This window comes from Homalodisca vitripennis, chromosome 1 (assembly GCF_021130785.1).
Source record: "Homalodisca vitripennis isolate AUS2020 chromosome 1, UT_GWSS_2.1, whole genome shotgun sequence".
Classification (NCBI taxonomy): Eukaryota; Metazoa; Arthropoda; class Insecta; order Hemiptera; family Cicadellidae; genus Homalodisca; species Homalodisca vitripennis.
Genome location: NC_060207.1, coordinates 59,083,499 through 59,106,559, shown reverse-complemented (window position 1 = coordinate 59,106,559; position 23,061 = coordinate 59,083,499). Strand labels below are relative to the sequence as shown.

Here is a 23,061-nt window from a genome sequence, read left to right as displayed (position 1 = left end):
GACTAGCAAGTCTTTGAAAAACGTTCCTGGAGTGATGTTCGCGGTCTGGGTAACGTTGGGCATAAAGAAGAGCAGCAGCTGAGTAATTTTGGAAACATTCCCCCAACACCATAAGCTTCTGGAATGCCTCCTCATTTTAGAGCGGCATTTTAGAACAAACAAAACTTACACTACGTACTTTAAAAAAATTTAAATTAATTCTTGTGACCTCATACCACGTGGTCACAAGAACAACTGAATAGGGAGACGATAATAACAGAGATTAGATAAGAGACTAAGGAATTGGTTCCAAAGTTCTTCCAGGGGCAACTCGTGTATTTGGGATTGTTAGAACACCACGGTTAGATTGCTTTTGAAACATGTTACACTGATAGAAATCCTGATGTGTTTTGTACTACATTATTTAAAAACAAATTAAACTTAAAAGTCCAACTTGTTTTCCATTTGTTTCATTAGATTTTGATATTAATACAAACTAACTTAGTAAAATTATTAAAAAATCTATTTTTGTACTACAGTTTTGAAACCATTGGAGATAGAGACAAACTTTAAATGTAGAAAATGTTTATTTTTTAAAGACCTTTCTAATGATGTACAACACAACCTAGGTTGCTATTTGATTTTTTTTAGATTGGGGCTGTTAAGTATTTCAAAATTCTATGTATTTTTAAAATGTGTAAATTTTGGGGTAGTGTGGCATTTGATGATATTTTTCGATAAGCCATCTCATCATTAGTTTTCAATAAAAATATCGTCTCTCTACATTTGTGCAGGTAGTTGCAATAAATTTACCCACAAACCCCCGATTTGTAACGTTTTGGTGTACCCTGTACATAAGCGGCAAGATAAGTTCAAACTTTTTGTATCAAAATAATCATTGAAGAAATACCTTTAAAATGAGGTATAACTCAACATACCTTTACATTTGAAAATTTTCCAAAAACCACCCCTACCCCCCAAAAACTACCCTTTTGGGGAGTTTTAGAGATTTCAAAATAATTTCTCCAAATTCTTTGGGGTGGAAATAGGGGGGTTTAAGTTGTTACGAATAATCTACCTCGTTTGGTTTGGCCGCTATACGTACTGTACGGGTGGTCTGCCTCACCCTGTATAGATATAGGCTATAGAGCCTACATAAACAATTCGTTACTTTTAGAATATATTTTGTTTTGTCTGTTAGTTTGGGTAGCTTATTACATACATATTAATTTTTAAAGGATTGATTCCTTATTAAGGTTTCTAAAGAAATGTATGCTTTTCTCTAAACTAGGAGACAGATAGCTAATCTAAAGTATCCTATTAATCAAGGTATTAAATTAAATCTTATATATCGACGTGTTTTCATTTGATCAAATAGGATAATATGTCTTGTTCGAATCACGAGTCTCGATCTTCTGTTAAAAGAAGTCTCTTATTCTGCGCACGCGCAACAGAGAGTTGAGCCTCGCAGCAAGTACACACCAAACATAGCCAAAGATTCTTGTTGGTCGTTGTTCATACTTCAATGCCGCATTCAGCGCCCGTCTGTTGATTGGAAAGCTGGCATTGGACAGGACTGTACCAGGACACGTTTTATCCTGAGACTTCCACTCAGCAGTCAATTAACTAACAGGAGCCACAAATGATGTTTGCGTGTTTCATCATAAGAACACAAGTCGGTAATAAGCCTTGTACTGCCTAAATGACAGGCTGCAAGTAACAGTGTACATTGCGCATTGCTCGGTGCGCTAAGTATGTAAATGTTAGGCCGTATAGAGATTGTTCCAACAGGCTTCTGTGTAATTACGTTGTTTCGACATTAATCGATGCGTAAATTGTTGTATTTTTTATTTATCTTATCTTTTTTTTAATTTTAATTGTCTCTGCAGAATATGCCACCTGATTAATTTGACTGCAACGGGTTTTCTAGTAGAAGCGAAGCTAGAGCAGAGTTTGGATCAGAAGTATATAGGAAAATGAGGTCTGGAGCGGATTTAGAACAGTTTGTTAAGAATAATTTAGAACAAAGAAATGATGCAACTGTCTTTAGCGATACTCCCATAGCTGCAGCGCGCGCTCTATATCTCCTCTCTGGCTCTCTCGTTCTTATGTCGCGTCCCTTTGATATCGTTTTTGGGTCGCTATCTTTAATAATAAAAATATGAAACAAAATATGTAATTTTCTACATGTTCCATACCATTTCATTTAAACAGCACAATTAAAAATACATATGTAAAATCGCTAAGCTAAAAATCATATTAATTTAGAAATTGACCATAAAGAATATTTTTCTTTTTTTTTATTAATATAGAATTTCGTAGGAAAAAAGTGCTGTGAGGATATTATACTGTATTTTGTATTGTTATCCTTTGAGATGGGTGTGAAAAATATTCCCGTTTTCTTACACGCAACAAAGTGTACGGTGCACATTATAACGACAACTTGTATTGTCTCTATGTTCTATGTTACATATTATAAAATAAAAATGGCGCTTTCCAAGTTGTATCGTAGAGTAAGAAATGACTAAGCTTGAAAAAAATACTAATTAATCTTTTGCTGTGATCGACAAGGATTGAAATAGTTCCCGCCCACACCGCCGGAGTTGGCAACAAGGGCAGGTGCGTTGGGACACCACATTCCGCGTGCTGCATAGTCTGGCTAGCGCGGCCCAGCCAATCAAGCCTAATTAGGCCTGCTTCGTCTCGCGCTTAGCCTAACTTAGCCGATCCAAAAATGGTGAGCTGGATGCGCCTTTTAACGCATTTGTCCCCGGAACTTTCTATCAAACAAAACAAGTCTGGCTGGCCCTTAGGGTATTATCTTCCAACTGTTAGATTAGACGATGAAAACTCTTTATTAGAACCTAAGATACGAAATTGTTTTTAGTTTAAGATTTTTAAATTAGCTACGTGGATCGATTACAGCACTGCGTTACAGCTAGTTAGAGTTGGAAAAATGACATTTAGCACGTTGAATGCAACATGACGAAATATCCAACATGTTGGATTTGGCTAAATAACATTTTGCCTGTAGGATGCAACAAGATGCAGTATCCAACAGGTTGGATTTGGATGAGTAATAATTACCTATTGGATGCAACATGGTGCAATATCCAACAGGTTGGAGTTGGCTAAATAACGGGATTTCCTCTGATCAGTTATATCCTAGAATGAGATGAGCAAGAAGGAAGGGGTTGTTTTCCGCGGTCTTACGTCACCAGCAAAAGTCCTGTTACGTCAGCTGTACTACACATTTAACTGATTTACCCATTTACCACCCTAGTCCTTTACAGAAGTTACTGGTTTATTAGATGAATTTATTAATAGTGGAATTTCATCCTCTTTCATTTTCTATCACAGTGATTTTAAACATAATGAAGGGATTGGTTAGCTGTATAATCCTTTACTAGCGTGCATGGAGATTGGATCAATCATCACAAGTTTATCATTCACGATGGATGATTCGAAAGGATGACGCTTTCTGACATTTGTAATATATAATAAACTATTCGGAAATGCCGAAAACCTGTTGTTACAATATATAGCTTGAGTAACAATACAAATTCGAATGATAACTCTGTCACAGATGAGGTGATTTCTAAGAAAAGAACGGGATGTGTTAGCTAGAGTCGAGGGAGGGCACAGCTCACGCAACGATGACGGAAGGTTGGGAGTTTGAATCATAGCCATTGGCACAGGCCTGCGCCAATTTTGGCATTGTGAGTGAGTGCTTGACCTCTTGCATACTTAGCCTACAGTCGTACTCCCGGAGCTCGTAGTCATCTTTAGGACGATACCGCAATATTTCTGAAAGGTGCAAGTCCTAACATTGTCTTGTTTGTGATTTATTAACGTTATTTGTGTTCATTATCATCGATATTAACACGTTGAATGCTGCAGCGTGTTATGGTGACAGGCACCATTGTAAGCCGCAGTGAGTGTTATAGCTAGGCAGATTTTGTACAGTAGTTTAACACGCTTACTGCAGCACACGCCCTACGGTGACGGTAGTGTCCTCATCATCTTACTTCACCGCCGCAGTTGGAGTGTTACATGTGTACATGTTAAAAACATGCTCATGTTGCCTTTGCAAACGATCCGTTACCCAGTATTAAATATTCGGAAAAAAGTATAAAGCAATGTAGAGATGATGAAGGTTACGTATTATATAAATCCGCTTTATAAATGATTGACTGAGCATCAGCCAAGCCTGTCCACTCTGGGGTGGCAAAATGTCTCTATGTCCGATGCGGTGCAAGGCCTCCATGGGATTTCCCTCGTCTGAGGTTACGCCCTTTAGCGAATCTTGTTAACGTATGACGTAGTCTGACGTATGTTCTACTTGCCTTGTAAATAAAAGCGTGGAAAATATACACTAACATTAGTTTGTTAGACAACTTGGTACTCAATTAAATTACTACTTGATAATATTTGTCTTGGTCATATAACAGTGCGTTATACTTAATTGTTACTAAACTTTCTGGATTTATTAGATTAGATTTATTAGATTTATCTTTGTTTACTTTTGTTTCGACGCCAGCGAAGTGGTATATAAATGCGTTTGGAAAGGAACTACTACATGATTTTTGTGAGTTAAATAGGTGTAGAGTGTTCTTGTCTATATAGATGTTAAAGGGTCGTCCTGTAAAGTCCTGCATAACCTAAGTGACACAACCATCGAGGATTTAATGGGGCGATCACTGGGCCTGTAACCAGGGAAACAGACAGCCTGGGCGTTACCTAAGTGACACAACCATTGAGGATTGTCATGAGGCGATCACTGGACCAGTAACCAGAGAAACAGACAGTCCGGGCGTTACCTAAGTGACACAACCATTCAGGATTCTCGTGGGGTGATCACAGGGTCTGTAACCAGGGAAACATACAGTCCGGGTGTTACCTAAGTGACATAACCATTAAGGATTGTAATGAGGCGATCATAGGGTCTGTAACCAGGGAAACAGACAGTCCGGGCGTTACCTAAGTGACACAACCATTCAGGATTCTCGTGGGGTGATCACAGGGTCTGTAACCAGGGAAACATACAGTCCGGGTGTTACCTAAGTGACATAACCATTAAGGATTGTAATGAGGCGATCATAGGGTCTGTAACCAGGGAAACAGACAGTCCGGGCGTTACCTAAGTGACACAACCATTCAGGATTCTCGTGGGGCGATCACAGGGTCTGTAATCAGGGAAACATACAGTCCGGGCGTTACCTAAGTGACATAACCATTCAGGATTGTCATGGAGCGATCAATGGGCTAGTAACCAGAGAAACAGACAGTCCGGGTGTTATCTAAGTGACATAACCATTCAGGATTGTCATGGAGCGATCAATGGGTCAGTAACTAGGGAAACAGACAGTCCGGGAGCCAAGAGTAATTTGCATTGCATGAACACAACCTAGTTTTTAGAGAAATCGATACAGGAATTCCCCGACCCCATTTGTACTTATTTATTAGGATGATTCATAATTTCTTTGCTAATTTGAGTTTCCAATAACAAACACCCCGCGGCGTTCCCTACCCTGGTTGAGTCTAGACTTGCCAGAAACGGCATGAGGACATAGCTTAAGAGAATATCTTTGACATACCGTATCCTCTTAAAGTCCGCAAAATGTCTGGCCTCCAATTTCTTGGACTGATCGTATTAACAAAAAAGAGTAAACGTCGAATTTGTATTCACGTATGTAAAACTGTACTAGGAAGTTTGACACATATAGAAATCCATCCTAGACCATTGTTAGGAAACTAGCGACAAACTGTACAATACAGTACAGTCGCGTCGGCGTCGTCTTCGACTGCAGTTCCCTGTATTGTATTCACAGTCACGAATTGAATTTGATTTTCTTATTGCAGCAGCTGTCGTTCATTCAAGCTCATGACAAGCTACACGTTATTATAGTTATCCGTTGTCACTCGGTAGCGGATTTGTGTACTACATTATACAAGTAGGGGAGTGAATTTATGTGTATGAGCATTTTACGTAAATGAATTATTTAATTTTCACTTTAAATAGTTTTTTCAAGCTGTACTGGTTTGTAAAGATGTTAAGTGACAAGTAAGGCGATTTCTATGTCTAAATGGCTTGAGTTAAAGATTGGGCAGTCTGACATAAACGTGGTATGTAGCTTCCCTTATTCGGGTCTATATTACAATGGAAAAACTGTGACTAAACTCATTTAGGCAAGCATGGACTGGGCATATACTGCAGGAAATCACTGAAAAAAGTAAATACTTTCTACTTTACATTGCTTTTAAGTGAATTTTTGTTTCTCCAAATTACTTCATGTAAAATTTATCCATTGAATACTACCATATAATTATATTACAAATTATCTACGTATAATTTATCTAAGTTTTAACAGTTTCGTGTTTAATTCATTAGGAAATTCGAATGTCTACACTTAGTCAGTATCACATATTAATTTTGTATAAATTTTAGTCGTATATTTTAAAATAAATTGTTTCTACTTATAAGATTTATCAATTTACGAGTATATTTTCCTGCGTAATTTCCATTACAACATTACTTAAAAACTTATTTCAATGCAAGACTGTTATAGAGTTCTGTTTTGAAAGATATACAGGGTGATTCAAAAACTAAACGGCAATCTCTCGGGAGCTTATTCTATAGCTAAAAACAAGTAAAAAAAATTCATATAACCATATGCCCGGGAAACGCTTCGTTAGCGAGTTACGCCTAGCGAAAGATTTCGCCCGGATTTCAGAACCCTTGGTGAAGTCAGGCCGTATAAAAAATGGTAAAGGTAGTTACAAAGATACAAATACGATTGTTTTTTATGTTTTTATATCTGACAAATTTATTAAAATTCGTCCCAGGAGCTGTAAATGCAATACTTTCAGAGATATCTTACGTTAAAACACAAGAATTGGTGCAAAGAAAATAACACATTTTTGTGTTTAACGTAAGATTACTTCCATAAATGTTAAATAAAGGTCATTTTTTTCTTAAACAGATTTGTAGAACATTTAATTCTGAAAAGATTCATGTGAATTACTTAGGAAAAAAAATTAATAATAGGTATTGAAATTTAACTTTATTTAAAAATAAAACAGACGCACAAAAAAATGCATATTCTTATCTGCATAAAATATTAACTAATGTTTAGGTTGTGAGTAACAGCTGATCATTTATTCAACACTTTTTTATCGTCATATTTTCTTTGCAAAGGGTGGCAATATCAGCTGATCAACAATTAAGTTCATGAAGTAATATTTGAATAACCTTTATGGAGGTTTTTGTTATTGTGGGCGTGTGAAGATTGTATTTTGTGAGATCCTGTGATTATTTGGAAATATTTTATACAAGTGTATAAATATTTTATTAAATATTTATTTTTAAAAAATATTTTATTAAATATTTTTATAAAAGTGTATGTAATTATCTTAGTAAAATAATGGCAGATAATGTAAATGGTATGTATTCGTTTGAAGAGTATACGGACATGATACTGATTTACGGCAAAGTTAACAAGAATGGTTTAGCTGCAGTTCAGGAATATCGTGATACTTTTCCACATCGAAGAACACCTGATCGCAAAACATTTTAAAGCTGTAGAGAGAGACGACTTAGAGAAACTGGTAGCTTTTAAACCGAAGCGAATAGATACTGTTTGTCAACGTAGCGCAAGGAACTATAATAATGAACAAGCAATTAATAAATGCTGTAGAATTATCACCAACCACAAGCACCAGACGATTATCACGTCAGTTAATATATTTGCCAGTCAAGCGTATGGCGGACACTTCATGAAGCACAGTTGTACCCATTCCATATAAACACGTGTTCAAGGACTTATTACCGCAAGATCTTAATAAACGGAAAGATGTTCTGCACGCTGGTTAAGAAGAAATTGTTTACGACATCAGTATTTTCTTCGGCGTATTCTCGTTACTGATGAATCCTGTTTTACTAGAAATGGAATTGTAAATTTTCGTAATACCCATACTTGGGCGTACGACAACCCACATGAAACTGCGACGAGGCATTTTCAACATACATTTTCAGTCAATGTATTGCTTGGTGTTTCTGGGTCATAATTTGATTGGTCCATTTTTCCTCCCTAATCGACTTAATGGAGTAGCGTACTTAAATTTTTTAAGAACAAACCTGCCTACCCTCTTGGAAGATATTCCTGTTCAAAACAGAATAAATGCATGGTTTATGCACGACGGAGCACCTCCATATTTTTCTAATGATGTGAAAAACTATTTAAATGATACATACGGTAGACAATGGATTGGTCGAAATGGACCAGTAAAATGGCCACCACGTTCTCCTGACCTCACGCCAGCAGACTTTTTCTTATGGGGTTGGATGAAGTCAATTGTTTATTCAAAACGGATTATTAACACCATAGAGGAGTTACGTAATCGCATTACAGAGGCGGCAGAAACTATCAAGGAATGCTCCAAACGTTTATGAAAACGCGCTAGAAAAGAGTGGATTCGTCGTGCGAAAACGTGCATTGCTAACAACGGAGGACACTTTGAGCAACTATTATAGGTGATTATTACAGTTTTATAAAGGTAAATACATTTTATGTTAATGTTCAGTCTAGAATAAAATGATCAGCTGTTTACTCACAACCTAAAACATTAGTTAATATTTTAATGCAGATAAGAATATGCATTTTTGTGCGTCTGTTTTATTTTAAATAAAGCTTAAATTTCAATACCTATTATTAATTTTTTTCCTAAGTAATTCACATGAATCTTTTCAGAAATTAAATGTTCTACAAATCTGTTTAAGAAAAAAAATAACCTTTATTTAACATTTATGGAAGTAATCTTACGTTAAACACAAAAATGTGTTATTTCTTTGCACCAATTTCTTGTGTTTTACGTAAGATATCTCTGAAAGTATTGCATTTTACAGCTTCTGGGACGAATTTTAATAAATTTTGTCAGATATAAAAACATAAAAAACAATCGTATTTGTATCTTTGTAACTACCTTTACCATTTTTATACGGCCTTCATGACTTCACCAAGGGTTCTGAAAATCCGGGGCGAAATCTTTCGCTAGGCGTAACTCGCTAACGAAGCGTTTCCGGGCATATGGTTATATGAATTTTTTTACTTGTTTTTAGCTATAGAATAAGCTCCCGAGAGATTGCCGTTTAGTTTTGAATCACCCTGTTTATACGTTATTAGTGTAATGCATAGCAAGTTATGACGTAGATACTATTTATAAAAGTATTGACTGTGTTAATTGCTGTAAGATACAGAAGCAGTGGTAGAGTGACAAAGCTGTCGACCTACTTAAACCTCCCCTGCAACCAACCTCGTTGGGTCCAAGTGTGGTCTCAGGCTTGTATGTCTGTAATTACAAACACTAATTATATATCTGGGTAGACATAGTTGGTATAACATCATAAGTATAATAAATTATTCGTCACGAAACTGTTCGAATGTTAAAAGTGTAGCAATAGTGAATATTTTTACTGTTTTTCGAATATATTAGCAATAAATATATTTTGTAAAAGTTACAACCGGAGTGTACCACTTCAATCAAAACGTTAACTGTATCCTCAGAGAGGTCGTTACCTGCCATCGAAATATAGTGACTACCGGAACTCGCTAAACGAACTCGTAGGTGCCGATAACTAGTTCTAATTAGTTCTGTAACTAGTTGACACTCGACGTGTTCATCGGGTCGTTCCGAGTTACTGGCTCTTCGTGTAGTAGATGTTTACTCACACTTTATATAATATATTGATTATGTCGAAAAATGTTTGGGCTAATTAATTTTAATTCGTTTTAAAATCTGTTTAAAAACTGGAGATTTTATGTAGGCTTACGTGAAACGAAATCTTTATTTCTTCCAAAAAGTGGTTTAGAAGAATAAAATAACATTTTAGTTTCTAGTAGTTTTATATCTATTGTTCCGGTAATTAGTAAGTACAAAATACAAAAGAATTAAAGCATTTATATTTAATAACAGGTTGTTTTAATAAAGGAGTTTGTATTTCATCTGTTATTTATGGAATCACTATAGATTGAACTTATATAAGCAAAAGATTCGGCAACGATTGAATTAAAACTAAATAAAAATACTTTTGAATTACAAGGTTTACGATATCTTTCACGGAAAGCAGACTTTTGTGAGAACAACTTACGTAAAGAAAAATGGTTGGTTGAAATTTGAAAAATCTTCTTATTTAAAAATATAAACTTTCGTGACAAAATAAAAATAAATAAACAAAAAATAACAAAATAAATGGCTGAATGATTGGTGTGGGTTAGACTTGAACTTAGTTTAAGAATTTGTGCGGCTCCCTGCAGATACGGTAAACATTAAAGACTGCAGGGAAATAAGTGTAATGTTAACTTCTTTAGCGCACTAGGAATGTAATGAACCCAGCCCAGCTCCCCCCCCCTCCCACCCAACGTAGCTCGCCTTAGTTCCCAAGTTCCCAGACAGCACAAATAATGTTGTTTGAAGTGGCTCTGTTAGTTTGTTCCGTTTACGTTGGCCAAAGAACGTTACTTAATTAAATTTAATGTTTGCTTTGAAAAGATTATGTTTTCAAATAAGTTATCTCGGTCAAATGTACTCAGTACTTTTTTAATACTTTGAGTTCAGTATTTACTAGGGCGTAATTCATTATACACTATTGACAGTATAATCAGTTCCGAAATGTCTAGTGCGGACTGTATCGACAGATTATCAATTCAGTCCAATCTGCTAAATAATGAGATTAGGTTAGGCTTGGTTCGCGGAGCTGATAATGAACGTGAGCTAATCTGAAATGTAGTGAAAATTGCATCCGCTATTATCGAAGTATTGGCGATTGGCGCAGGCTTCATTTAATTCTAGAATTAATTATCGTTTATGAGATCGTTGAAATTAATGATAAGTGAACAAGAATACATTTCGTAACAAATTTTAACTGTATGTAAAAATATAAAGCATACATTTTGTACTTTGTAGATTTAAAATTTTGCCTCCTTTTGTTTTGTAGCATACAGGTATACAAAATCCTTTTCCAGTTCATTATTCTCGAGGACATTATTGCCTGGACAAGATCAACTTTCTTTTGCCAAAATGAATTTCCTACATTCTAAATTCTATTTTTTTATTCCGTTTCAGACAAGAATGCTTACATTATTTCCATTTCTTTTCTAGTACTCTACAACCATGTTCCTGTTACTTTGCAGCCAGAGCTAAGACGTTCGAAATGTAATGTATTACAGTATATAACTTGATATACAAGCTAATAAATGTCATACGGTTCAGTCAGTGTATTACAAATTATCACCAGACCCATCATATCATAAGGGTATAAACCAATGATTAAAGTGCAATTCAAAATAAAGTCGCTGACATGCAGTCAGCTGTCTTAGGTTATCACTAGTTTCCGGGCCAAGGATACCAAACTCAAATGTGACGTGTGTTGCACAGTCGTCAGGTATATTGTGAGCATTTATACAGACTGTCCATATACAATTATACCTACGCTTCATTAATCATAATTTACAAAATATCGACATTCCACATGAAATCGAGCAAAACATTATTAACATTATTAATTTCCTTATTCCTTTCTAACCTTAGACGCCACTTAGATGCTGCACAACCTGTTCTCTTCAGCTCCTCTCAAGGACGCCAGGTGATACCGATGGCCAACAGGGTCTTCCTAATAACTATTCACTAATATTACTTTTTTCATCTCATAAACTGTCACCTGGTGGGGACAGACGAAGTATTGTTCCTTTAATCGATCCTCCGCTCGGCATCTGCCACGGCGCGCCGAGAAGGCGAGAGAGCGAACAGGAAGTGTTACAGATGTGCGCTTGTTTTTGTGCTGCTGGTTGTTGAGTCGACTCACACAGGCCATTTAGTGCTTCAAGTGGCTCTCAGTGCTCTGTTTCATTACGTCCCTCGCCCCGCACCACGCCACGCCACGCCTCCGCCTCTCGACTCTACCAGATCAATCAATCACCCGGTGGTCGATCTGAGTCATCCATCGGCAACAGCCATCCTTGACTCATAGTCGTAGCGAACTGGATCTAAGGGGTTAAACAGATCGTCGCCAAGTTGTGCCAGCAGCATTTGAACGTATTAAACCTAAGAACTCACTAGTAAATTCAGTTGTAATTAATCTATTAGGATCTTTGATTTGGAGTGGCTATTTTAAACCTTCATCTTTTAAATTACTGAATAAAGATACTCCAAAAGGAGAAATATCATTGCTATATTTTGATCTTATTATAATGTAGATTAAATATATAAATTAAATAGAAGAAAAGAAGTGAAAAGAAACAATAAAAAAACGATAAATAAATTCATTCTAAGGTCTTCTTTCAGTAGATAATACGATTTGTGGAACATCTCCATCTGTTGGAAGGGTTGAAGGAACTAAGTGGTTCTAATAATACAACGGAATTCCACGCATTTCCTAAAGTAGCATTGTAATTTCAAACTGGGAACAAGATCTTTGTTCGAACGTTCACGGGTTCAAATTTACACTAACCTGTCGTTGAATCGTAATCAGTAAAAACTAAACTTCAATAGATCCAATACTGTTTAGGAAACCACCAAAGCCTTCATCACTCGCCTGTGTGATGTCCGTCCGCGTATAGAATTTAGGGAAAGAATTAGGCCAAGAAAATTCAATTAGTCAATAATCATGCGCAAGTGCGTCACTCGAACTCAATGCAGGTGCGTCACTTAAGCCGGTGTAGAAGAACCAATCGAACTCAGAATAGGTGCATCACTCGAACTTAGCTGAGGTGCGTCACTTAAGTCGTTGTAGATGAACCACTCGAACTCTGAATAGGTGCATCACTAGAACTTATCTGAGGTGCGTCACTTAAGTCGGTGTAGATGAACCACTCGAAATCTGAATAGGTGTATCACTTGAACTTATCTGAGGTGCTTCACTTCAGTCGGTGTAGATAAACCACTCGACTCGAACTCTGAATAGGTGCATCACTCGAACTTAGCTGAGGTGCGTCACTTAAGTCAGTGTAGATGAACCACTCGAACTTAGCTGAGGTGCGTCACTTAAGTCGGTGTAGATGAACCACTCGAACTCAGCTGAAGTGCGTCACTCAAACTCCACAACTAATGTGTTTCTTGTGAGTAGTGTTGGACATCGATCCTAGTAATTTTTGCATATGGTGGTCCTGTGATTGGGGAATACCATTTCAAATTTTGGTTATGCTTTCTAGGTTGTATCATACTTATTGAGAAATCTAAAAAATATATTACTACGTTTTCTTAGTAGTCAGTCCAACGATTAAAATGTCCTCAAACACTTTTTTGATCATAAAAATGAAAGAGGGAGAGACTTAATCGATCTGTTCAAACTGAGTACTCTGTCACCTCCCCAACAACATCACATTCGCAACATCAAGTTCGCATCAAATCTTACCGGTACTCATACAGTAGCCCTGATTAAAACTCATTTCCCCTTGGAAGATGTGTTAAATCGCGGGTCTCTGAAGTTAGCAATATAGCCCAGCCCAAAACTGATTGCACTTTCTTTCAAAAAGCTAACGGCGGAGATATTTAGGATGGCGTAGATAGGTCACCAAAATAACTCGGGTCGGAGGCCAACACAGTACGTGGAAACAAGTGAGTGATTGGGCCGTCCATAATGGATTTGGAAACTGGGTTTGATCGAGTCACGCGTTCCATTCCCGGGCGTATAATGTCTATTTTTAACACACGGGACGTCACTTTACTCATTTCTCCTACTTGTTCTTGTAAAACGTTTCGAATACTTCAATGCTGGGTCGCCTGGCTCTTCCAAAAGTCCCATAACTGCACGAACCAACAGGCGAGTCTACGATGTTTTGATTTCTTACGAACAAAACTTATTATAGTTTCGATCCTTGTAAAGCGTTTATTTTTTAATACAGGGAACGATAGATCGCTCGGCTCTTTCAAGAACTCCTGCGACTGCACAAACAATATGCGAGCTTACAACGTTTTGACTTCCTATTTGCGAATCAAAGTTGTCGTTAGGATAAACTAATTATTCACATTTCTACTAAACATAACTTTTTGGAAACTGTTAATTTGACAAATAAAATTAAGTTAAGGTGTACAGTATTAATAAGTTGCTTCGTCCGTTGTCCGTTTTCACGCGTATATTGTACAGCACTATTCCATCATCTTCTGTGTATCGAACATATCAGACTGCAGATATGGCACACAGTTTGGCGGAACTCCGAAATCAAGAAAAAGTGACATAACTCGACTCCGTTAACCTTGACGAGTGGTTTCCCTAACAACAAACCAACAACCCAGGAATGCCGGTAATTGCACTGTCGTCGCGCTTCGGAGACTGGTCGTAAAGCAACTGCAATCGCTTAATTTCCAATGACAATCTCCAACGGCTTCATCCGGCTCGCATAATTGGCCGGTTATATTGTTCAGTAAGCCGCCAATCTCCAACTTTCTTCACTTTCTACCAGACATCCGACGCCGCCACCGCGTCGCCGCACACCATTGTCGTGTAATGATTGATACCTACCGCCTTTGATAGGTGTGGGACTACCCGAGTTCAAAGATTTATCGATGCTAACAAGCTGTCAGATCAATAATCCAAAAAGACAAACTCTGTTGGATTAGAAGTCTTGAATACTACATATTCTTCAAAGATTTGTGACATAGAGGGTATTTTTAATTTTGTAATTAATGGCTTGACATGAAACGTTCAGTAAACAATGGACCTCAAATAAGGTGTTCTACTATTCTGTTTACATCTCTAACATTACTTCTGAGAAAAGGTAATCTTTTAGGTCGTAACCTCAAGATAATTTCTTCCTTAATTTGAAAAGGTTAATTAAAATTGTGTGAGCTTAATAGTTATTTTAGTAATTTGTTATATAAATATATCAAGTTTTATTTGTTACTTTTAGGTGCATGTAAATTTAATTTAATTGCAGGTTCAATCATTATTCACGGGTTGATCCAAAATAGGATTTAGAAATAACCGAAAATACGAAAACATTTCTAACAAAACCATACATTAGACATAAAAAAATTCAATGATCTTGCCATGGAGTGATGGTCGACTAAGATGGAAAGTTTTGACCAAACGACCAGGGCACCTTCTGCTTGTACCTGCAGTCTGCAAAGGTGTACGGTAGATAACCCTTGGCCGCGGCCTGCAGATCTGCGGGTTCACAACCGGTTCCTTCTGTGACCGATTAATTATACGACCGACACTCGCGCTTAATGTACGTCATGGCACGACCACGACCGGCCGTCACCTTTCCGCGCCGCGTCCGTCGTCAGTAGTTAGCTTTCGGCCTCCCAAAGCCTTCGTCGGCGTTGTGCATTCAAACCGCCATTGTCAATGTCAAGGTTAGAGGCTGTTAGTCTTCAGGTTGCTGAGCCAACATTCTGCTCCTATTTATAAACTTACAGAGTGCTTGTAAATATAAAATTACCATTAAATAAACATGTTTACAATCATTAAAGTTTTTTTTTATTTCCATGGAACCTTATAACAATTTTATAAATATATATATATATATATATATATATAATTTTACAACATTGAGTAATATAGGATAACAGTGCTGTTATTTACAGAAAAAGGCTAGAATCATTGTTTTATTTCTTATGCTTAAGCGGACAGTAACTAGAAACGGTAATGTATTTCAGTTTCAGTCTACAATCCACTGACTGGAAGTTTACCAATATCGAGTTCGAAATATTTTAATAGTTTAATTGTGAAAGCAATGTTTCTATTCTTATGAATCGGAAAACTTAGATGTATGATGAATATTGAAGCTTTTCCTGGTAAGATGATAAAAAGTGGATGAGAACTTCATCGTAGCGTAGGTTTACGGTTCTAACCAATGTGTCTCGAGTTCTAATCCCGAGGAAATCACAATACTTTGTAAATGAGTTTGGGCCAATTTCCCTTAAATTGCGTCATTTAATAAATGCTTTGCGCCGTACAGATTGGAGCCATACTGTAAAGTTTTGAGTCACCAGTATTTTAAATTGTTGAACGAACAATAAATAAGCAAACTAAAAAATAATAAAATGTAATTACATTAATAATAATATCAGCGCCTCCGGTGGTTCTTTTTGAATTATTGTCGCTTTGAGGACTGTCATACTCTTAGTAGATGGTCGGTCATTACTAGGCTATACTAAACATTTTCTCAAGCCCATTTCTAAAGTTGGCCAAGCGAATTTTACTGTTGACTGTAATAATATTTTTACAAAGTGCATTACATGGGTATGTAAATAATCTGAAAGTCTGTATTCATATTGGACAGTTATTACAATTAATTACGTTACTTCTTGATTACATTATTTTCTTTACTGCAAAACCACTCACTAAAGCAATTTCACATCAGACTGAAAGCAATTTAGGGCTTCCGTTCAGTTCTTTTGTCGTGCCACTCTTGCAGTCAAACAACCTGAGTACAATAGCATTTTTCACTGGTTACATTTTAAAGAAAGAAACATACAGCAGCTTCTTAAAAACAATACACAATACGATTGAATTAATCGTATACAAAAGCTTACAGAGATATGTTTCCCTTAATTACAAGTATAAATAAGTAGTAGACATACTTTAATGAAAATGTTATATGCAGACACATGTTTATGTAAGACTTTGTACTAATTGGCCATAGAAAGATGCAGTGCAATGGTTTGTACCACAAGGATCCGTCTTTAGCCTCTTTTATTTAAAATGTTTATCGTCGCTCTTCCCCAATCGATAATTGCAAAATCCTTTAGTAACTGATCAATCTTTCCAAAACACGAATGTTGAAAAGTGTTTACGATATATTACAATCGTTACAAAATATCATATTAGAAGCATCTAGATAGATAAAATAAAATAAATGGATATTTTCTTGTCAGATATATTATGCTGAAATATTGAAGTTTTGATTCGAATGTAAAGTATAAATGAATGAATATTTATTTATTTCCTCATAGATACAAAGATCTCAACATACATGCAAAAACAGGAAATGATCTATGAAATTCAACTTATGTATACTTACTCGTAATATAAGAAAAAACAAATACATCATAGCTACAACAAAGCAAGTGTTTTACAATAAGATGATAACCAGATAACAACCGCAGAAATGATAATGTGATAATGGATGATTAATAAATGATAACAACAATATAAACTTAATTTATCAAAAATTAAAACATTATATCTGTTTATTAAGAAGCTTGGAACCTCTCACACACTTATACACTCAGCCACACATAACCAACATAATCTCTCTCTCTCTCTCTCTCTCTCTCTCTCCCTCCTCCACCCCCTCCCCTTTACTTTTATCTCCCTCCCCTTCAATCCTACAAAGTTACAACATCATGACACCAACCCACTGTCAATGCTCCTGATGAACATAGGTTCAACAACGAAGCTAATGTGCATACAAAGAAGTTATAAAATATTCTAACTCACCCTTATCTATGTTTAGTAGCCATAAGGTTACTTTCTTTTTATAAGTGACGGATTTGTATACACTTAGTAACTTAAAGCAATCTGGTAATTTAGGAAAAATTATATTTGCAATGTAGTGTGAATTTGTGCAATTGATAGACTTCCCTAATTTCGGGGCAATAATCCCAGAGGACACTGCCAATCTGGTCGAGTAACTATGGCTTACTTGGTTAAAAATATGACTGTGGTTTCTGAACATGTACATTATAATGTTTCTAACATATAAATGTCTAACGTTAAAAACCTTAAATTCATCAAATAACAATATGTTAATATATTACAAAGATTTTTTAAAATAAAAATTTGCTTCCTTAACTTACTTCTTATATACTGGATATGAGAAGTCGTCGTGTTATTAAAAATAATTAAATATTACTCCTCAATCATGTGATGTGTTGGCGAATTATATGAATGTTTGCTCACACTTCACCAGAATGAAGGTTTAAACATCATTGTCTTCAATAATATTACTCAGCTCTCGCTTATCTCGGTTTCCGGTGCGTCACCTAACCTCAAATGTCGCGTCAAGTCAGGAAGATGACAAGATGGCAGAGTGCGGTCTCGACACTATCAGCTGACTGTCAAGCGACCACTAGAAAGACGGATTAGGTTAGGGTGCGTTCAGTGAGTGAGTGTGGAATGCCGGACAAGCTATTAGCGTGATTGGTGGGCACAACACGGCCATAACTGACACAATAACAGCTGATAGACCGCTGATAGCAGCGGGTATAGTGTCCGTAGTGGTAGTAGTAGTGTCAGTGGTAGTGCAGTTAGTGTTAGTGTTGTGTTCGACGTTGGTGGCGGGGCTGCCGGACCATGTACAAAATTGTTAAACACTTCGCCAAAAAGCGAAAGTAAGTGTTGGTACTAGGTTTAATTTAAATTACCTGATTGTTCAAATGTGCTTAATGTCTTGTAGACGAACATGGAAACTTTAATAACTTTACAAGTATATGTTTCATGCTTTTTACTTATTGGTTTTATTTATTTATTTGTGCACTTATATATTTAGATGAAATATCTTTTACGTTCTACGACAATTACGGCAAATTTAAAATTATTTTAAAATTGAATGTAGTTGATGTCTCATATAGAACAGACCATAAATACTTGTATTTGTATATTTTTTCTGTTTTTACTTAGTTTTTATTTTAACATAAAACACTACTGGTAGATAGTACAGTATACTGCTATATAATTACGTGAGAAAGAAAGCAGCTGTATGGCGTTTCTTAATAAGTGGAATAAAAGTGTTGTGGTTTAGATCCACCTTTGTTTAAAAATTTAATAAATAATGTGGAATGGGTAAAGTATATACTTACCGTTATATTTACTAGCCATAACATGCTTCCTTATAATGTTTTGCTGTTATTTTTATATTTACATAAGTTATATTTCTATGTATATGTATATAATATACATAGTAATTTTCAGTCCTTCTTTTCTTAAAAAACCATTGCTTATATTGTTAAACTATTTAGAACCTAAATGACCAAATTAGCATTAGTGTGTTTTCTTATGCTCTTTATATTTTGGAGAAATATTGTTTACGATTTTAAATATGTTCGAATCTAATTCTAAAGAAGTAATATATGGTAACAATCTGTAGGGTTAAAAATAATCCTCGAGTCAAGAATTGACTCACGTTCAATTTTTATATCCTCATGAAATATATTTGACCACTGACAGTTTTATGGCCGTAAATTTCCGTATTTATATTTCCTTAGTCAGCAGGTGTATGGCTTTGTTCTCCGGGTGACTCACGCAGCAACGCAGCAGGCGTACTGAATCATGTCTTATCCAAGTGGCCGAGATAAAACTTTGCAATCCGTGGTCCGCGTTACTCATTTAAACAAACAAATCGTCACCTTCACCTGTCGATACCATCACTCCCACAGAGCTACAGCTACAGCTACGACAAAACTGTGTTATGGCTTGTATTAAATCACATTCTTAAGTTTGGTTCCCCAGAATATTTGGTTATATACACTTCTACTCACAAAGAATGAGAAGTCTATTTCATTGTCCTGTAAAACTGTATAAAGAATTAGTTATCATCATATACTTATTTATGTTATTAACCAACTATATTACCAACCTAAGTTCAGCATTTATTTACTTTTGAACATTCCAAACTCATATATACGTCTTTAATATTATTGGGCTGCAATGGCCCTTTTGTCGTCTGAGCACATTAAATTCTGTAGTATACTTAATATTATTGACTTGAAAAAATAAAGTTGTTGGATTGTTAAAGTTATAGACTTTTGATGTACACGTCTGCATAATTTCTACTTCTAATATACTCTTACATACTATCACCGAACAAGTCATACGAACAAAGTACAGTAAGTATAAAATAGATTCCAGTCCATTGATTTGAAGATTGTCTTAGTGAAACACGAGAATACGGAGCGGTTGTGTACAGTACTAGCGTGCCGGTAGAAATCTATTCAGTTGCCTGTTTGTAATCATGTACGCCAAACGAGGACATTTCGCGGCATTTCACTCTGGTGGACAACAATATACGTCAGTTCTCACGTCCATCAAGTACTGCGGGTGACACGTGCGGGAGCACGTACTTACTCACAGTACTTACTGTACTGACAGTGTTGGCTCGGTATCGGCAGTTGTCCTCGCTCCACTACTCGGTCTCTAAATAGCCTCAGGTACAAGAGATGTTCTGTCCGTGACCCGCGGGCTAAACATAGTCTCGGCTCTAACCGTATATGTTCAAAACTAAAAACTGTGTCTTTTCGAAATATTTATTGTTTTTGTCTTTGTTTCAGGTGAGTTGGAATCATTAAACCATCTATTGTTGAAACGTTGTAAGTACTCGCTTCTGTCTTTGTTACCTTTGACTATTCAACAGAGAATAGACCTTGCGTCCATATAAGGATTGTGTTTCCAATTTTAAAATTTCATAGGTCTGCCTCAAATTAAGTTAGGGAGATTAAACTGAAAGTAATCTATATATAAAGCCCCGATTTATAACAACTATTGTTGTAAGTTCTACAACTCGCACAGGATCTAAGTATACCGTGATTTGAATGTTAGAGATTCAGTAGTGTAGTGGTAGTTTGGCTCACAGTAATAGTATGCAACAGGTGGCATACTCTTTTTTAGTTAATTCTCAAATTCTTAAGGGAACTACAGTATCAAAGCACTTTTGAAATATTTTGATATAGCTAACAGTTTGATAAGGCTTCCACTTTTTTAAAGAACTTCGTATGGATTCTCCAATTTTCCCCCTTTATGTTAGAGGGTACACGACATGTTATGTTTAGTCATAACAACTTATGGCATTCATGTTTTTTGACAGAAAACAAATACCTTAGAAATTATAATTATATATGTTAAGAAACCGCCTATTTCTATAACTTAATCATCATTAAATAGATCATAGAATCCCGAATTGACGGATATCGAATTTACATGTGATGTCTAACTTTTTACTCCGGACTGTACCGATAAATAGAAAGCAGTGCTACAGACTACGACACCGTGGCCTAGAAAGCACGGCGCTAATGGAAGAGTTGAGCAAAGGCAGGTTCGCCAAGCGAGGCACATTTTCCTAGATGGCATCTACAGCTAGTCGAGCCGCCTCTGCAATTTTCCTCTTTCTCTTGCTGCGCGACCCTGTCCTAATCATCGTGCTGAGCTCTCCGCTGAGGCGGCTCTTCACTCAGCAGAACTGTAGTTAGTCCAGTGCAACACTATGGGAAGTCTTTAAGAATTCATAAAGTCCACACTTACTAGTAGATGTATCTAATGTATCTATGACGTTATGTTTAAAAAATAAAACTAAGTAAAACGATTTTAAGAAAGTAAACCGATTTACCGTTATTTTTTGGTCAACATGATATATACTATTTACTTCAAACTTCTTTTGTTAGGTACTACAGTGAAAAATAAACTTGTAGTAACTAGTTTTTCGAATGGTATAGAAACTCAAAACACCATATCGTTCTTTTCTGGCACTATATTTATTATTTAATGATGATATATTTTGCCATTATTTTGTTCAAATACAGAAATATACACATACATTTTAGAAATATGTCATTTCTAAAATGTACGCCGCTTATAGCCACAATTTATAAACAACAACCCTTATAACATGGTTTTTGAAGTTCGTAAATTGCAATTTCCAAATTCACCCGTGCTTCATCTTTCGCTCTACCCATTTAGACGGAATCAGTAAACAACCAATAGTTACTTTAGTACCTACTATTCGTTCAGCACATATGTCCTAAATCGATTTACCTATTTTAAATAGGGTGTTCGAAAAAGAGATTCACATCAAGACTGTTCAAGTTTTAACCTAGCGGGACTCCATTAGTGTTATTTTACGGGAATATCTAGTTGAATAAAACCAATTGTTAATAGATACTTAATCAGACCTTTAATTATTTCGTGACTATAATTTCAAATTTTACTTCATGCGTGATTTCCTATAGGCATTATTTGGTTTTAGGAATTTGTACCATAAAATCTTTAAAAAAACGCAGCATAGAGTAAAGTATTGGTATAAAGTGGTAATGCATGGCTGAGTAAAAGTTTATGCAAAACTGGGATTGACTAACTTCATAACATCTCGCATCTCCCTTGTTTAATTTTTATCTCTTACTTTAGTAGTTTAAGTGTTAACTAGGTGCTATTGTGTAACGTACGTATTAACTTCTGCATCGGGCTAACAGCGCATTGTTTACTAATAATCAGACCACACACATGAAGCCCAGAAGGTGATAGATAGGGCGATGGCGTTGGTGTGGAAGTGAGCTATGCCGACCGACCACCGAGTCTCGCCGCCCGGACACTGACTCCATTCACACGATAACATACCAGACGGACACTAATCCCCTGACCCTACTGCAGGAGACTAGAACTCCACTTCCCTGCTGTGTGGTGTCCTCGTCCTCACCTCACACACCCTCACGTTGGTGTGGAAGTGAGCTATGGCGACCGCTCGCCCGCCCGGACACTGACTCCATTCACACGATAACATACCAGAAGGACACTAATCCCCTGACCCTACTGCAGGAGACTAGAACTCCACTTCCCTGCTGTGTGATGCGCTTTGTATTCTGCGGTTCCGACCGTGGTGGAAAGTGAACGCCAAAATCAAATAGAAGAATCGAACAAGCAAAGCATTTCTTTGAACACCGAACTGGCCCAGATATGCATTTCATTGAATTCCCGAAACGAAGTATTGCCTCAAGACATGAATTGCGATTCTAGTTTTTACTATAATTTTTATGAGACGCAATTTCATGACGAAAGCTGTGTTATACTTTTTTCCTTGATTAAATAAGAAAAAGGTGATATGAAATGGCTGGTTTGGCTTGTGCATAATACGTTATTTCTTGTAGATGGGCGAATTTGTGTACTCAATTTGAAATTGGAAGAATACTTTGTCGATGTTTCACTTGGTTTATACGAAACAAATGGTTATTCGTGGATATAATAGTTTTATAAAATAAATTAGCAGACCATGTTCAGTTCGACAAATCTTACACACCAGTGCAGCGCTGCGAAAAAAACGAACGGTTGGCTCGGAAATAGAATTCGGAGCGTACGATAGCTGTAGTAGTTGACATTGC

At 36.3% G+C, this 23,061-nt stretch overlaps 1 protein-coding gene across 19 annotated transcripts in view; it reads left to right on the top strand.

Annotated features, from left to right (window-relative positions):
* Window positions 1-23,061, top strand: part of LOC124362392 (LIM domain and actin-binding protein 1) — a 165,282-nt gene that overhangs the window by 14,387 nt on the left and 127,834 nt on the right. For 17 of the 19 annotated variants that reach the window (XM_046816990.1, XM_046816981.1, XM_046816973.1 and 14 more), the window contains exon 1: window positions 18,260-18,312. The exons of the other annotated variants lie outside the window; for them this stretch is intronic. In XM_046816990.1, coding sequence (XP_046672946.1) covers window positions 18,275-18,312 — 38 coding nt within the window. In that variant the 5' untranslated portion in view covers window positions 18,260-18,274. Of the gene's footprint in view, window positions 1-18,259; window positions 18,313-23,061 lie in introns of those variants that run through there. 19 annotated transcript variants of the gene reach the window in all.